We start from the raw sequence: 15744 nt of genomic DNA, 5'->3' as shown, positions 1-15744 counted from the left end.
AAAGTCGCAGCGCGTCTCTACTTTCTTAGGCAATTAAAGCGCGCGAAAGTGCCAGCTAATGACCTTCTATGTTTCTACACCACTTGCATACGCCCAGTTGCAGAGTATGCATGTCCAGTCTTTCATACCGCTCTACCGCAACATCTCTCCGATCAGTTAGAACGCTAGAAGCGAACGCTACGCATAATTAGCACTAATGATTTATCTTATAGACAGGCTTTAGAAGTTTTAGTATACCTACCTTGTATGACAAGAGAGAGGCGATTGGTAACTCAATGTTTCAAGAGAGAAGTAATAACAACAATCACAAGCTTTATTCACTACCTCCGCCACCTTACCCTGGCACGTTGCGAACACGGAAAAATTGCAAGTTCCAAGTCCCGCGTTTTAAAACAAATCGTTTTAGAGACAGTTTTATTGTAAGCCAGTGCCGATAGCACGTCCTTGTAAAACTCATATATATTAACTGATCTGATTTCGAATAATTTTAGTTGTATCGTAATTAATTTAGTATTTACATAATGATAAGCTTTATTATTGTAGAATTCTTATGAATTAACTTCCTTAATTTATCATTACATGATTTATAGTTATGATTTATTTACGTTTTACATTTGTAAAAATTATTGTAATTCAGCCCTCGGGCTGCAAGGGTAACTTTAATAAAACTATCTATCTATTCTATCTAATCAACTGAAAATTGTCACATCGTTGTACATTTCAGAACTAAAATTAAAATATTCTCAACCGTGTAGTTATCTGCAAGTCATTTAGGCATCAGCACGTTTAAGGCAAAAGTTTGTAAAACTTTTAATGGACGGAAGTTTGTTCCAGTAAAGGTATAAATCTGATGTGATGTTGTGGTCGGCGCTGTTCAGCAAACAAGAAATGGCTAATTACATAACGAAGAGAAGGCCGAGTCTTTCCTGTTCTGCGATATTCCGGCGATAAAAAAGTCATTCGGCGGACGACCAGAGACTGGAGCCATTCCTCTGTTTCATCGCTGACAGGAGTTGCTCCAGCTCATGCGTATACCATTATTTTTTTTTTGTTTGTTTTGGCTGAATAATTTATACATTGAGATAAAAACTGAAAGAGCGTTTTATTAGGTTGTTCTTGTGTTGAACTCTACAACGCTTGCAACTGAAGCCCTCTTTTATCACTACAGGACATGTAGTTTCTAAGTTTTAAACCAATGCAGGAACTGCATGTCACGTCTGGAAAATCACGTAATGTTGCGTGACGCTGCGACCGATGTTTTCAGTATGCTCTGTTGGAGAAATGTGGCTTGGCCGCAATTGAGGGAGCTTTTTCTTTTGTGGAAAACTGATTTTCTGGGTAATTGCTCAATGGCTCCCTTGAAGGGCTGGTCATTCAGTCCACTTGGACACTAGATGAGTTTCCCTCACTTGCAGTTAGTTACATTCGGTTACTTGGAGTTTTCAACAACTCAGTCCTTTCAATATTTGCCTGTGTTCTAAATTGCAGATGGATGATGATTACTTCAGTTGTGGTTCTATAATATCCACACATACATCGTGCACTTTTGGGCTTGTATTTATGCTGTAGTGTAAACAGAGGAGTGATTGAATTTATTTGAATGAGTTAGTTAATTTTTTTCCTCTCCAAAAAAGGTACATTACCATAGTCTTAAAAAATAGCAACAACAACTGAAGTCTCCACCAATAATGCTTTTATTAGAAATATACTGGTACTCATAGAGTAAAGCACATATTCTGGTTACAGTACCAATTACATCTTAAATTACCAAGAACATTATAAGTAATATTTCTTTACTTAAAGTCATGTTATTACAACAACATATTAAAGTCAAATATGAAGGAATATAACATTGATAACATATGGTGGAAGTTTATCAAAATGTAAAGCTACATGAAATATCTTATATTTTGCAAAAAAAAGATGTTGAACCTATTCCAGTCTCTTTCACCAGTTAACAATCATGAATTACTTGCTCCCCTATCACCCACATTTCAAAGTATCACAAACCAATAAAACGCATTAAGCTGAAAAGAAGTGAATATACAATGCGCAGGAAATCAATCCAAACTCTTTACAAAAAAAAAATTTGATAAAATAAAACATGGAACAAACCGTCCCAGGATGAAAAAAAGAAAACATGTTAAAATTCTCCTACTATATTCCTGTACGTGTATTTTTACAATGAAACATATTTACACCTAACAGGCTTCCACTTGAGCCTGACATGTGACAGAATAGTCAATACTTGTGCTTTCAAAGTTACAACCGTATAATTTACTTTCTTTTTCTCTTTTCACTGTTTCCACAAAGTGTAGAAGGAACCATGTTTGTCTGTCAGTGGGCTGGTCGTCTTTCATTAAGGAAGGCTCCACTTCCTCCATAAATGCGTTGCCATCTTTATCACTGGCAAGGTACCTCCCAGTGTATTTAGACTGAATAGACATGAAATCACTATCTTTGTTGACATTTTGAACTTCAAACATGTATTTCATTTCATCAGGCTGATGGGCACCCAACTGAAAATAAAAATATAGATCTGAATTAACAACCTAAACTAGACAGTTGTAACTTTACTGCAAGTAACACAAGACTGAATTATCGGTCAGGGTGGGGGCAAATCATTACTACAGAATGATTCAAAGTTATTCCACAAATAATTATTTCCCACATAAAATAACTAAGAATGCACACCAAGAAAGAGATTCAAATAGTTAACTTTTGCCCACTCTTTGTGTGATAAATTGTTATGTGAGTAATTTGTTTATGGGAAGTTGCAGTTAAAGACGAAAGTGATAATAATTTCTTAACCACAGTAAATCACAACTCACCTGTAAAAACACCTTGTTTCCTTCTACACACAGGTAGTAATGGCTGCCATCCAAGTCATATCTTATAGTATGTGCCCCATAATTATAAGATTTTTCTATGTAAAATACTAGAAACATGAAAATAAAAAAAATCAATTTTAGTTTGAGGTAAACTGAACTTTTTAATGTATATTTAATTTACCTCAGAACCATACTGAAGACTATTTTAATCATGTGATCAGTCTAGTGGCATGCTGAATAATGTTTTGAAGCTGGGTTTAAAACACAGGGAACCTACAAGCTCAAAGTTTTTTTCTTGTTCTCTGACAAAAACACTTCACGAAAACTAGTTATAGAATTTTACGTAGTCGTGAATTGCAAAAGCAGAAAAGTTCTGTATTACTATATGGAATAATTTAAACAGAAAAGTTGCTAGTATGACTAGATTAACAAGGCCTTGTGAATGTTCACAGATATTTGGGCTTCATTTAAAGAAGTTTTGCAATTAACTCGCCGTCAAAATTGAAAATGAGAGAAAAAATCGGTAGGTGTCTTTGCATGTAGATTACATTTACAATAAAGTCAATCTGTAAACACATTAAGGTCCACTTGCACTTAAATCGGCATTGAGTTAGTTACATTATGCGCGATCATTTTAGACTATGCACTTTTAACATACAGAAAAGCTTCACGATAACGGCCTTTGTGAGGATCACACCCTACCATAGGCTTAAATTTACCTGTTTTGTAGCCCCGATGGCTCCCGGTAAACTCTACAGGAATTTGACGACCAGGTTCGCTCTTCGGCAAATCTGCCATAAAGAGGTTTCCGCTTCTGCTTAGTCTGTGCTCGGGGATGTCCATTCGAGCGCACGCGCTGATTTCAATTGACTGTCCGGGAAGGTTGAAAAAAAAAAACGGAACATCTTTTAGGATCTAAACTGAACATAGCACAAGGCGACTAGAAATGGATGGCGCGGGCTTAACTTATTAATTGAAAATTTAACTGCTTGGAATCCACGATTGAAAAATTAAATGTATAGTAAGTTTACCGTACCTCGACCATATTTGCTTTGTGACGGGTTTTTCTCCAAGCTTGATTTGTAGTCTCTAGTTTCTCTTGATATTGATCTTTTCTGGTTGCAAATGGCATGGAAAGCTTTAGAATCGACTATCTATTTATACAGAAAGTTGAGGAAGTCATTTAGATGTTAAATTGACAGCAGGAAGTCCCCAGAGTCACGCTGTGTTCTTAGAAAATGAAAGCGTCAAATACTTGAGTGACTCGCACGGATTTCCAAATAAGCTGAGCTTTTATCGAGTAAGAATAGTTTCTATGGCTGCCAATTGAGCATACAGTTGGAAATGCTCGCGATTCTGTTTGAAGGAGAAGAGTGTTTTTCAAATAGAAGGAGAAAACAAGTCACGCAAGTTAAGAATCTAAAAAAATTTGTCCAAAATAGACTTTTAAAGTTATTCTACATTAGCTAGAAGATATTTCTTTAAGAAACTGAAAAACTGAACTTTCCTTTTTCACAGTGATGTTAGAAATTAGCCACTCTAATTTATTCTTGTTCAAATAGAAGATGTATTTTGGGATCGTCACGCAATCGACTGCATGACATTCAGGTCCCACCAAAGAGAGGAATGTTTTACAGGTCAAAAGGGTCATGTTCAGTTCCGATTTTTACGCGCTGAATAAAACAATGGAGATAAGTTTTTTCTTTTTGCAGTAAATCTAGCCACAGAAGAAGAAAAATTGAAATCTATCTATGGAAGATTTCAAACACCTGAAAGATGCAAATGTTAATTCTGTTTGAAAATGAAAATATTTCATTAATCCTTTTTACTTAGTCTATTTACGGAATCTAGTCACTTATGATATTCCAATTTCGCTCTCTTACGATTAAGACGAAGAGATTCTTAAATAACTAGTTTGTAAAAGCAGTCACGTAATGCATAATGTTACGATGGGAATGTTTTCAAGTCGCGTTTTTCAAAAATTTAAAAACTTGTTCTTGGTTACGAAGAATAATTAGACGGGACAGATGGAATCTTGACTTCGGCATTTTGACAGGGAAGGGTGTCTAATCCAAGTTTAGCCAATATTTTGCAAGTTTGAAAACCTGCATTTACTGTGATCACGTATCAGTTTTACGGTAATTAAACTTGACCTGATTGACGGAACTATCAATAAGATGGCATTTGTACCATTCGATTGCCGAATTACGAAGGAGATCCGTTCATTGCAGTTACCTTAATTATTGAAAAAAAAATCTGTTAAATGATTCTAGTTGTCTTTTTAGAACAATAGTTCATGACTGAGAATGAGTAATTGGGACGAGCCGAGGAAGAAAGTTAGAGAGTAGGATATCACTGTACGACAAGATTACTAGCTTAATAAACACTGCGGTTTGTTGATCCGTTTTTTTTATACTTTGAAAGAAATTCTATAGTTCTTCGAAGAAAAATAAGACACCATCATAACCAATCAAACCGAAGATAAATAAAGCAAGCAATTATGTATCATTTACCTGGTCTATGGCTCTTCAAGACATGCAAAAGCAAAACACATTCACCTTTTACTGTTTTCTTTACGTTTTCCTTACCTGGGCTACGGAGAAAAAAAAATAGAATTTGCAGTCTTCCGCACCTGATAAGCTTTCCGCAGAACGCTGCCTCTTACCTCGCCATCCTGTTCTTTGCTACTGCACGGCTTTTTTTCCTTATTTTATTTTATAATTTTTATGCTTGTATTTAATGTTAAACTCAGAAAAGAGACCAACTACAACATAATCGCTCTCTGAGATGAGCAAGACAGTTCATTTACGCTTGACGCTTACATGACGCCTGATTTTTATGATCGCGCGGAGGATTTATACCTGATGGCGTACCTCACTTTGGTTTGCTGGCGTTCTTATACAATACTCAATTACAAGGTTTGTTTTAAAATTGATATCGTTGATTCTTCACTCTTTTTTGTCATAGAGTTGTTTTTCCGAGGTGCAGTCGTGTAACAACCACAGCCCAAGAGATTTCTTGTCATTCCCGTCGTTTTCATAAAACTTTTTTTTTACTTTTTGAAATGATCAAGTGTTCAGTGGTAAATATTAACCAGAGACACAGTTTTTTTTGTACTGCACGAAACGTCGGCTATGTAACTAGGAAACAACTAATTATTTATAGCAGGGGACTGAGCACTAGAAAGATCTATCAAAAAGCTAAACGAACATTTTTTAGACCTCCTTCCAAGGAAAAGGAAGGAATTTTTTAACTCCTTAGCATGTTATGTAAAAAATAAAAAATGAAAAATGAAAACCCCACGAACCCCACAATGCCAATCACTCGCAAAATCAATGGAAACTGCTGAATTACACTCCAGCTCACCCCCCAATATCAATGATGAATGGTCCTTAATATGAAGCCACTCTAGCTTTTAGATTATTTTAATAAATGAAAATGAATTTCATACAGCACAGAATGAAATCAAACCATCTGACATGATTGTTCACAGTCTCCTTGGAACTCTCCCCACTGAAAAATGTCATGTGATATGACCAAGAGCTAACATGAACATCTTGAGCAATTCATCAATTAGAAACTAATGTTGCTCATACAGATTCCATTTGTGAAAGCTTTTGGCACCCTCTGTGAGGCCTCTATTCTTAGCCCTCATACTCTCCATACTGTTCTCTGTACAGGTACTGAGGTGCTGACAAGGAGAATTTGACCAATGATCAAGAGATACTTTAGTTGGTTATCATTTCCTTTATTCTCATGTCATTATATAATGTCTGATTCAGTGGTGATGTTCTAAGGAGAAACTAGATGCTAATCACTCTTAGAGGTGAAAGGGTTGATGTTTGCATGGTTATAAGGCATAAACTTGATTTAACCCCATAAAGGAATTTTCTGTTGAGGGTTGAAACTAATTTGGTAATGTATTCATTTGGTTTAGCTTTACAATGAACAGTGATCATGACAAGAAAACCCTCTTCTCTCAACCAATCAGACTTCAAATTGAAATAAAACCAATATTGACATGATCACTAGCTATGATTGCGGCTACTCTTTTGAATATCTGGTTAGATGCATCAGTCAATTGGAAGCTTCAACATCCCTCTTCCCTTGGCAACCCCCTGGCATTTATACTTTTAAAGATTGGCTTGTTCAAATACCCCACCCATTATTGAACAATTCTTTGTTTGATCAAAAATTGTTATAGAATTTAGCAAGGTTCATATTACTTTTTAGCGCTGCTGTTGGGCTTTTTGCTCACAAGCATCATTCTATCATGAAAAATTGTCCTTTTAAACCATTTACTTACAAAAGCACACACTTTACCTTTTAACTCCTCCATCAAACAGGTGTATTATATTGGAAACACATGACACTTCAAGCTCAAATGCCCCAACCCACCCAGGCAAGGTTTAAATTTCTCACCCCCCAGGCATGGATGACAATCAAATGCTTCTGGGTTGCCCAAGGAGGGGGGAATTTGCCCAAGTCTCCCTAACTTGCAGCCAGTGACATGTCTTTACTTTGAGTTCCCATTGACTGCTTACAATTTTTACCTTTTTTTTAGAATCACTGTCTGTTTAATGATCATCAAAGATTGAATTCTATGCTACATAGGTTTGTATAGATGCCTTAGTTCAAAGTATAATCTGGTTAAAATGGTTTGAAACTGGTGGTTTGAAATACATTAAAAAAAACCAATTTGGAATTATTTCATCTGGAAAAAATTGTAAATAACTACATATACACTTGTAAGTGTCTTTAAATGATCAGTACACAACAAACAATTTGGTGTATAAAACTTATTTTAATATAGAAATACTCATGGAGTACAACACATATTCTGGGTAAATACCAGGTACAATTTATATTACTTAGAAAATTTTAAGTTGTTTTTTGCCACTTGAAGTTACTGTGAACAACAATTTGTCAGCAACAGTTAAGTAATACTTTAAAATATTAGTAGGCCTTCTACATATCAAGCTTTAAAAAATATACTGCATTATTTTCTGAAAATTAGTCTAAATTTTAAAAAACAATTGAGCTTATTTCTTCTTCATTACATCTCAAAATGTTAAATGCTTATCAAAAGTATGATGCCAAAAACAAATAAATATACTCTGTTTAAAAAGAGAAATAATAAATCTTTGAACTCCTAGTGCAAAATAGTTCCAAGATTGAAAAAAATTTTAAAATTCTCCTAACTTATTCCTCTACACATATTTTAAAATTGCAATTTATTAACACCTAACAAGCTTCCACTTGAGTTTGATACAGGACTGAATAGTCAAGACTTGCACCATCACAGTAACAACTGTGTAAGGTACTTTCTCTTTCCCTTTTCACTGTTTCCATGCGATGCAGATAAAACCATGTTTGTCTGTCTATTGGCTGACCATCAACCAATGAGGAGGGGTTGACTTCCTCCATAAATGCTTTGCCATCCTCATCACTAGCAAGGTACTTCCCAGTTTTTATTGATTTAATAGACATATAACTGCTGCTGTCATTTACATATTTAACTTCAAACATGTATTTTTTGTCATTGGGTTGTTTGGCAACCAGTTTCTAGAAGCAAAAAATGAAGAACAGAATAGATTAAATTTAAATTTAAATTTAAATTTAAAAAACTAATCTAAACACTGGTTCAAATCTACCATGAATAATTTTCCAGATTTAACCTAGTATATAGTCAGGATCAAAGTATATAAGTGAATGCAAAAGGCTTAACAGCAATGCCTTAACCCTTTCACTCCCAAGATCTGATTGTTAATTCTCCCCTCTGACTGCTACACATTTCCTTGTATATTGATTACAAGAATTTGTTGTTAGATCATGATAACAACCTCCACCTGATGAGTTTGAGAATTCTCAATACCTGTTTGCGAAATAATGTATGTCTATCATAGAAAGAAGTTGCATGTTAATCACTTCTTGAAGCAAAAGGGTCTAAAGCTCTCCATTTTTTTAATGAAAGAAAAAGTTTTAAACAATAACATCCCACTCTTTTGAGTATAGGGAAGTTCATTCCACTTGTGAACTTCATTCCAGCTAGTTACAGCAAATAGATAACACTGGCAATTATTCTATACCAATTACATGTACAGCATGCCTTAGCTTACCTGTAGAAACACCTTGTCCCCCTCTGCACACAAGTAGTAGAGGTTGCCATCTAACTCAATACTAAAGGTATTTGCCATATATTGAAGGGATTGGTCAACTTTAAAATCTAGAAACAGAAATACAAAAAATAAATTTACTAGACATAGAAAGTCAAATTGTATACAAGTAATCGGCTCATTACAATTTGGTTATTTCTTAAAATAGATTTCTGTACTGAAAACTGTTATTTTGTTTGAATGATAGGGTTCTATGCTAAGCAAGATTTTAAAGTGATGCCTAGAAAATAACAAACAAGGGTACACAGAGTTTCTTTGTATTATTATATCCAGCACAAATATTCAAAGAAATATTCACAACCTTTATACAGCTAGGTCAATCGATCGCCTTAAAAAATAAATTCCATGTTACTTTTTGTGCGGTCAGTAATAGATCACAGATGACATCAAAATGTGATAGGAACAACAAAATGAAACATGAAGCGTAGCTGAGTGTGTCAGTGATGTTCTCAGCATATTTTGACATCCACTATGATCTATTACTGTACAGACCGACGGCAACATTGAAGCTACTTGTTTTATATGATAAAAAAAACTTAAAATTGTCACCTGTGAGATATGTCATTTATGCATCTATCCTCCATTAGATCATAAGTAAGAACCAATCAAAATGCATGGGTAATTCAGCTTGTGTTAGGAAAACGTTTATTATCTTTGCAATGGTTATTAATATCAATTGTAGTTAAGTGCATGGCCAAGATGGCTCTTTTGAATGCTCAATTTGAACCTCAAGTATCAGTGACTGGTGAACTCGCGTTTAATTCTCACATGAGTTTAAAATGCACAAATAATACATTCACATTGAAGGTTTTTGCGTAGATTACGCTCATGATATTAGATTTCAGAGCCAATATGAAATGTATTAAGTTCCACGTGTACTTTACATCGTGTCAGTGCATGTTTGACATTTTTGCAAGTGTTGTAATGAGTGCACACCCCGAATTAGCTTTTGTACATGAACTAGAGCTTCTTGAGAGCCTTACCTGTTCGTTCATTCCTATGGCTTCCAGTAAACGTTATTGAGATTTGAAGGTCTCCGTGAGGCAGAGCTGCCATCATGAGGTTTCCTCCGTGGTCAAGCTTGTGTGCCTTTTTGATCATACGATTACAGGAAAGGATCTCAGTTATCTGTCCAGAGAAAAATTAAAGAAAAGGAATATTTGTTAAGCTTTTGGATTTAAACAAAACACTTTATCACTGGACACAATCAGCGTGGGAAGAAACTTCACTCATTGAAAGACCACTGTTAGAAAGATGTTCGATTAACTTGACAACAATTTTATCCTACCTGAGCCATATTTGCCTATTAAAGGTTTTCTTTCCAAACTTGCTCTGACGATCTGCGGCTTCTCTTGCCGTTTTTAGCGAATCGCATCAGAAATTCGATATATATACGAGAGGAAGTTTAAAATGCAAATTGACACTGGGGGACTCCCCACAGTCACGCGGTCAACTTAGAAAATGAAAACGTCAAATACCTCAGTTACTTCCACGGATTTTCCCATAAGCTAAGCTTCTATCAAATAAGACTGGTTTCTACGACTGCATATAGAGCATACAGGGGGAAATACTCATAATTTTGCCTCAAAGAACAAAATATCGCCACACTAAAAATTTGTAAAACAACTAGCCACCCAAGAAAAGAAAGCAAATATAATTTTCTGAAATAGAATTTCAGAGCTATTCTCGGTTGGCCAGTAGACATACCTCTGAGAAAATGAAAGACTGAAACGTTTTGCCACTGATGTGTGAGATCGACTAGTATAAGCGCTGTTGCGTGATAATTCGTGTATTTTGGGACTGTCACGCAACTGTCTGCGTGACGTTAGGGCCGCCATATCAGACAAAATTGTCTGATATCACATGAAAAATATATGCACTTTCAAACGCGAAGGACGAAAAAGAATACAATCCAGGAACAGATGAAGCAAAATTTACATTTCATGTATGAAAAATTTTAAACGTCTAAACGCTACAAGTAAGAGAGAAAATTGTCTATAAAATGAAAACATTTCATTAATCGTTTTATAAACGGAATTTAGTCACATGGTTGACCAAATTCGCTATTTTTATTATAAAGACTAAGTGTATCTCAAAATTTAGTCTAAACCAGTCAGGTGGCCTTGTTAGTCATTGCAACGGGATAATTTTCAATCGAGTGGCGTTTTTGAAAACACTCGAAGATACGTCATGCAGAGTTAATAGAATGTTGATGGCGAAGGATGTTTAATTGATATCACACGAACTTTTTTCAAGTTTCTTGAGAGAGAATTTTCAAGGTTTTCTTACATTGCAATCAGGTTTAACAACAACATAACTTACTCTGGCATGGAGACAAGGCCTGTGTGCCCTTCGATCACAAGTCAGGTACCTTATCCTTAGTTCCTGAACAGATTTTGAATCTTGTTCCAGTCAATTGATTGTGATTAAAAAATAAGAGTGGAAAGTGAACCGTGGAGGGAAACGTAAATTAAATAGGAAGAAAAAACAAGGCCAAAAAACTCAGAAAACGATGCGTCTTGTTGATCAATATTCCTGTTTTTAATATGTCTATGTTGCTGTATTCTACTGGAATTCATAAATAGAACAACAATGTTATTATCACAGAGCAATTCTTGCTTTTGAGATATTTTCCACACGCTGACCGATTGGATTCTACAAAAGAGAAAAGAAAAACTTTTACCATGGCCGAGCAGGTCCGGTTGTGAAAAGTATCCATCCTTTCCACACGTTTAGGCATAGCGTGACAAATCAGACTAAAAATCAGACCACACCTCCACTCGGGGAATGATACAATACGTACTTTCGCCTGTTTACAAACATGCTTAGTCTGTAAAATCCCCGCTTCTGTGAGTAAAATTTAAAAAAAAAAGAGATTTCTTATCCCTTACCTAAAGAAATTATTTCAGCCTAAAGTCGATGGAGAAATATAGATATTTAATGGATTAGTTATGGAAATGTGCTCAGTTAAAGATAGCTGAAATGGAGAACGTCACGACTTACTTATAACTTGCGCTATCTCAGATGCTAGCGAAATGCAAAAAAGTTTAATTGGCAAAAATTAAATGAATTCATTTACCTGTGGATTTGCATCCAGCTCAATTTGTTAAGATTTTGAATTTAAACAAAACACTTTGTAACTGGACACAATCAGGATGGGAAGAAACTTCACTCATTGAAAGAGAACTGTTATAAAGATGTTCGATTAACTTGACAACAATTTTATCCTACCTGAGCTATATTTGCCTATTAAAAGTTTTCTTTTCCAAACTTGCCGCAGTGCTCTGATGATCTTTGGCTTCTCTTGCCGCTTATCGCGAATTGCATCAAAAATTGGATATATATATAAGAGAATTTGAGGAAGTTTATTGTGCACTTTTACCTTTTTTCAGAATCACTGTCTGTTTAATGATCATTGCCTTTGTTTTTTTTATTAAACAACATCCAAGACTGCATTCTATGCCACTTGGGTTTGTATAGATGCTGTAGTTCAAAGTAAAGTTGTGGTTAAAATGGTTTGAAACTGATAGTTTGAAATACATTCAAGTCTTTAAACAAACCAAAGAAGCCAATTTGAATATTATTTCATCTGGAAAAGCTTTGTAAATAACTACATATACACTTGTAAGTGCCTTTAAATGATGAGCACACAACAAACAATTTGATGTACAAAACTTATTTTAATATAGTAATACTCATGGAGTACAACACATATTCTGGGTAAATACCAGGTACATTTTATATTACTTAGAACATTTTAAGTTGTATTTTGCCACTTGAAGTTACTGTGAACAACAATTTTTTTGGCAACAATTAAGTAATACTTTAAAATATCAGTAGGCCTTCTAAATATCAAGCTTTATAAAATATAACATTATTTTCTGAAAATTAGTTCAAATTTTAAAAAACAATTGAGCTTATTTCTTCTTCATTACATCTCAAAATGTTATGTGCTTATCAAAAGTATAATCCCAAAAACAAATAAATATACTCTGTTTAAAAAAAAAATGAGAAATCTTTGAACTCCTAGTACAAAATAGTCTCAAGATTGAAAAAATTTTAAAATTCTCCTAACTTATTTCTGTACATGTGTTTTAACAGTACAACTTATTAACACCTAACAAGCTTCCACTTGAGTTTGATACAGGACTGAATAGTCAAGACTTGCACCATCACAGTAACAACTGTGTAAGGTACTTTCTCTTTCCCTTTTCACTGTTTCCATGCAATGCAGATAAAACCATGTTTGTCTGTCTGTTGGCTGGCCATCAACCAATGAGGAGGGGTTGACTTCCTCCATAAATGCTTTGCCATCCTCATCACTAGCAAGGTACCTCCCAGTTTTTATTGATTTAATAGACATATAATTGCTGCTGTCATTTACATATTTAACTTCAAACATGTATTTTTTGTCATTGGGTTGTTTGGCAACCAGTTTCTAGAAGCAAAAAAAGAAGAACAGAATAGATTAAATTTAAATTTAAAAAACTAATCTGAACACTGGTTCAAATCTGCCAAGAATAATTTTCCAGATTTAACCTAGTATATAGTCAGGATGAAAGTATATAAGTGAATGCAAAAGGCTTAACAGCAATGCCTTAACCCTTTCACTCCCAAGATCTGATTGTTAATTCTCTCCTCTGACTGCTACACATTTCCTTGTATATTGATTACAAGAATTTGTTGTTAGATCATGATAACAACCTCCACCTGATGAGTTTGAGAATTCTCAATACCTGTTTGCAAAATAATGTATGTCTATCATAGAAAGAAGTTGCATGTTAATCACTTCTTGAAGCAAAAGGGTCTAAAGCTCTCCATTTTTTTAATGAAAGAAAAAGTTTTAAATAATAACATCCCACTCTTTTGAGTATAGGGAAGTTCATTCCACTTGTGAACTTCATACCACCTAGTTACAGCAAAGAGATAACACTGGCAATTATTCTATACCAATTACATGTACAGCATGCCTTAGCTTACCTGTAGAAACACCTTGTCCCCTTCTGCACACAAGTAGTAGAGGTTGCCATCTAACTCAATACTAAAGGTATTTGCCATATATTGAAGGGATTGGTCAACTTTAAAATCTAGAAACAGAAACACAAAAAATAAATTTACTAGACATAGAAAGTCAAATTGTATGCAAGTAATTGGCTCTTTACAACTTGGTTATTTCTTAAAATAGATTTCTGTACTGAAAACTGTTATTTTGTTTGAATGATAGGGTTCTATGCTAAGCAAGATTTTAAAGTAATGCCTAGAAAATAACAAACAAGGGTACACAGAGTTTCTTTGTATTATTATATCCAGCACAAACATTCAAAGAAATATTCACAACCTTTATACAGATCAATTGATCGCCTTAAAAAATTAAATTCCATGTTACTTTTTGTGTGGTCAGTAATAGATCACAGATGACATCAAAATGTGATAGGAACAACAAAATGAAACATGAAGCGTAGCTGAGTGTGTCAGTGATGTTCTCAGCATATTTTGACATCCACTATAATCTATTACTGTACAGACCGACGGCAACATTGAAGCTACGTGTTTTATATGATAAAAAAACTTAACATTATCACTTGTGAGATGTGTCATTTATGCATCTATCCTCCATTAGATCATAAGTAAGAACCAATCAAAATGCATGGGTAATTCAGCTTGCGTTAGGAAAACGTTTATTACCTTTGCAATGGTTATTAATATCAATTGTAGTTAAGTGCATGGCTAAGATGGCTCTTTTGAATGCTCAATTTGAACCTCAAGTATCAGTGACTGGTGAACTCGCGTTTAATTCTCACATGAGTTTAAAATGCATAAATAATACATTCACATTGTAGGTTTTTGCGTAGATTACGCTCATGATATGAGATTTCAGAGCCAATATGAAATGTATTAAGTTCCACGTGTACTTTACACCGTGTCAGTGCATGTTTGACATTTTTACACGCCGCTCGATCTACAAGTGTTGTAATGACTGTACACCCCGAATTAGCTTTTGTACATGAACTAGAGCTTCTAAAGAGCCTTACCTGTTCGTTCATTCCTGTGGCTTCCAGTAAACGTTATTAAGATTTGAAGGTCTCCGTGAGGCAAAGCTGCCATCATAAGGTTTCCTCCGTGGTCAAGTTTGTGTGCCTTTTTGATCATACGATTACAGGAAAGGATCTCAGTTACCTGTCCACAGAAAAATTAAAGAAAAGGAATGTTTGTTAAGCTTTTGGATCTAAACAAAACACTTTATTACTGGACACAATCAGTGTGGGAAGAAACTTCACTCATTGAAAGAGAACTGTTAGAAAGATGTTCGATTAACTCGACAACAATTTTATCCTACCTGAGCCATATTTGCCAATTAAAGGTTTTCTTTCCAAACTTGCTCTGACGATCTTTGGCTTCTCTTGCCGTTTATCGCGTCAGAAATTCGATATATATATATACGAGAATTTGAGGAAGTTTATTGCGCAAATTAACACTGGGGGACTCCCCACTGTCACGCGGTCGACTTGGAAAATGAAAACGACAAATACCTCAGTTACTTCCACGGATTTTCCCATAAGCTAAGCTTCTATCAAATAAGACTGGTTTCTACGACTGCATATAGAGCATACAGGGGGAAATACTCATAATTTTGCCTCAAAGAACAAAATATCGCTACACTAAAAATTTGTAAAACAACTAGCCACCCAAGAAAAGAAAGCAAATATAATTTTCTGAAATAGAGTTTTAGAGCTATT

At 34.8% G+C, this 15744-nt stretch overlaps 3 protein-coding genes across 4 annotated transcripts; all 3 read right to left on the bottom strand.

The window, feature by feature from the left end:
• Positions 1–1699: 1699 nt before the first annotated feature.
• Positions 1700–4047, bottom strand: LOC131789900 (uncharacterized). The gene is made up of 4 exons (XM_059107086.2): positions 3868–4047; positions 3551–3701; positions 2832–2938; positions 1700–2519 (listed from the first exon to the last, which is right to left on the bottom strand). Exons 1-4 carry the CDS (start codon positions 3961–3963, stop codon positions 2202–2204), a joined length of 672 nt encoding a protein of 223 aa, XP_058963069.2. The 5' UTR covers positions 3964–4047; the 3' UTR covers positions 1700–2201.
• Positions 4048–7639: 3592 nt separating this feature from the next.
• On the bottom strand, positions 7640–10776 carry LOC131791443 (uncharacterized). Of its 2 annotated transcripts, none has more exons than XM_066162510.1 (4): positions 10715–10776; positions 9991–10135; positions 8951–9057; positions 7640–8396 (listed from the first exon to the last, which is right to left on the bottom strand). In XM_066162510.1, the coding sequence occupies exons 2-4, from the start codon at positions 10106–10108 to the stop codon at positions 8076–8078; spliced, it is 546 nt and encodes a 181-aa protein (XP_066018607.1). In that variant the 5' UTR covers positions 10109–10135; positions 10715–10776; the 3' UTR covers positions 7640–8075. The 2 variants fall into 2 exon arrangements, with proteins under 2 accessions (XP_066018607.1, XP_058964778.2); XM_059108795.2 differs by lacking the exon at positions 10715–10776 and adding an exon at positions 10296–10394.
• Positions 10777–12748: 1972 nt separating this feature from the next.
• On the bottom strand, positions 12749–15478 carry LOC136279088 (uncharacterized). Its single transcript, XM_066162511.1, has 4 exons — positions 15345–15478; positions 15040–15184; positions 13988–14094; positions 12749–13445 (listed from the first exon to the last, which is right to left on the bottom strand). Exons 1-4 carry the CDS (start codon positions 15351–15353, stop codon positions 13125–13127), a joined length of 582 nt encoding a protein of 193 aa, XP_066018608.1. The 5' UTR covers positions 15354–15478; the 3' UTR covers positions 12749–13124.
• Between the last annotated feature and the right edge of the window lie 266 nt (positions 15479–15744).

This window comes from Pocillopora verrucosa, chromosome 2 (assembly GCF_036669915.1).
Source record: "Pocillopora verrucosa isolate sample1 chromosome 2, ASM3666991v2, whole genome shotgun sequence".
NCBI lineage: Eukaryota > Metazoa > Cnidaria > Anthozoa > Scleractinia > Pocilloporidae > Pocillopora > Pocillopora verrucosa.
The sequence above is the reverse complement of the archived record's forward strand: the minus strand, read 5'-3'. Positions and strand labels throughout refer to the sequence as shown.

Coding starts and splice junctions, on each gene's coding strand:
- LOC131789900 (XM_059107086.2), bottom strand. CDS start 3,963: ATGCCATTTGCAACCAGAAAAGATCAATATCAAGAGAAACTAGAGACT. Junction 3,702..3,867: donor ACAAAGCAAATATGGTCGAG/GTACGGTAAACT, acceptor CTTCCCGGACAG/TCAATTGAAATCAGCGCGTG. Junction 2,520..2,831: donor GAAACAAGGTGTTTTTACAG/GTGAGTTGTGAT, acceptor TTTTATTTTCAG/TTGGGTGCCCATCAGCCTGA.
- LOC131791443 (XM_059108795.2), bottom strand. Junction 9,058..9,990: donor CCATAGGAATGAACGAACAG/GTAAGGCTCTCA, acceptor TTCTGTTTCTAG/ATTTTAAAGTTGACCAATCC. Junction 8,397..8,950: donor GGGACAAGGTGTTTCTACAG/GTAAGCTAAGGC, acceptor TTTTGCTTCTAG/AAACTGGTTGCCAAACAACC.
- LOC136279088 (XM_066162511.1), bottom strand. Junction 14,095..15,039: donor CCACAGGAATGAACGAACAG/GTAAGGCTCTTT, acceptor TTCTGTTTCTAG/ATTTTAAAGTTGACCAATCC. Junction 13,446..13,987: donor GGGACAAGGTGTTTCTACAG/GTAAGCTAAGGC, acceptor TTTTGCTTCTAG/AAACTGGTTGCCAAACAACC.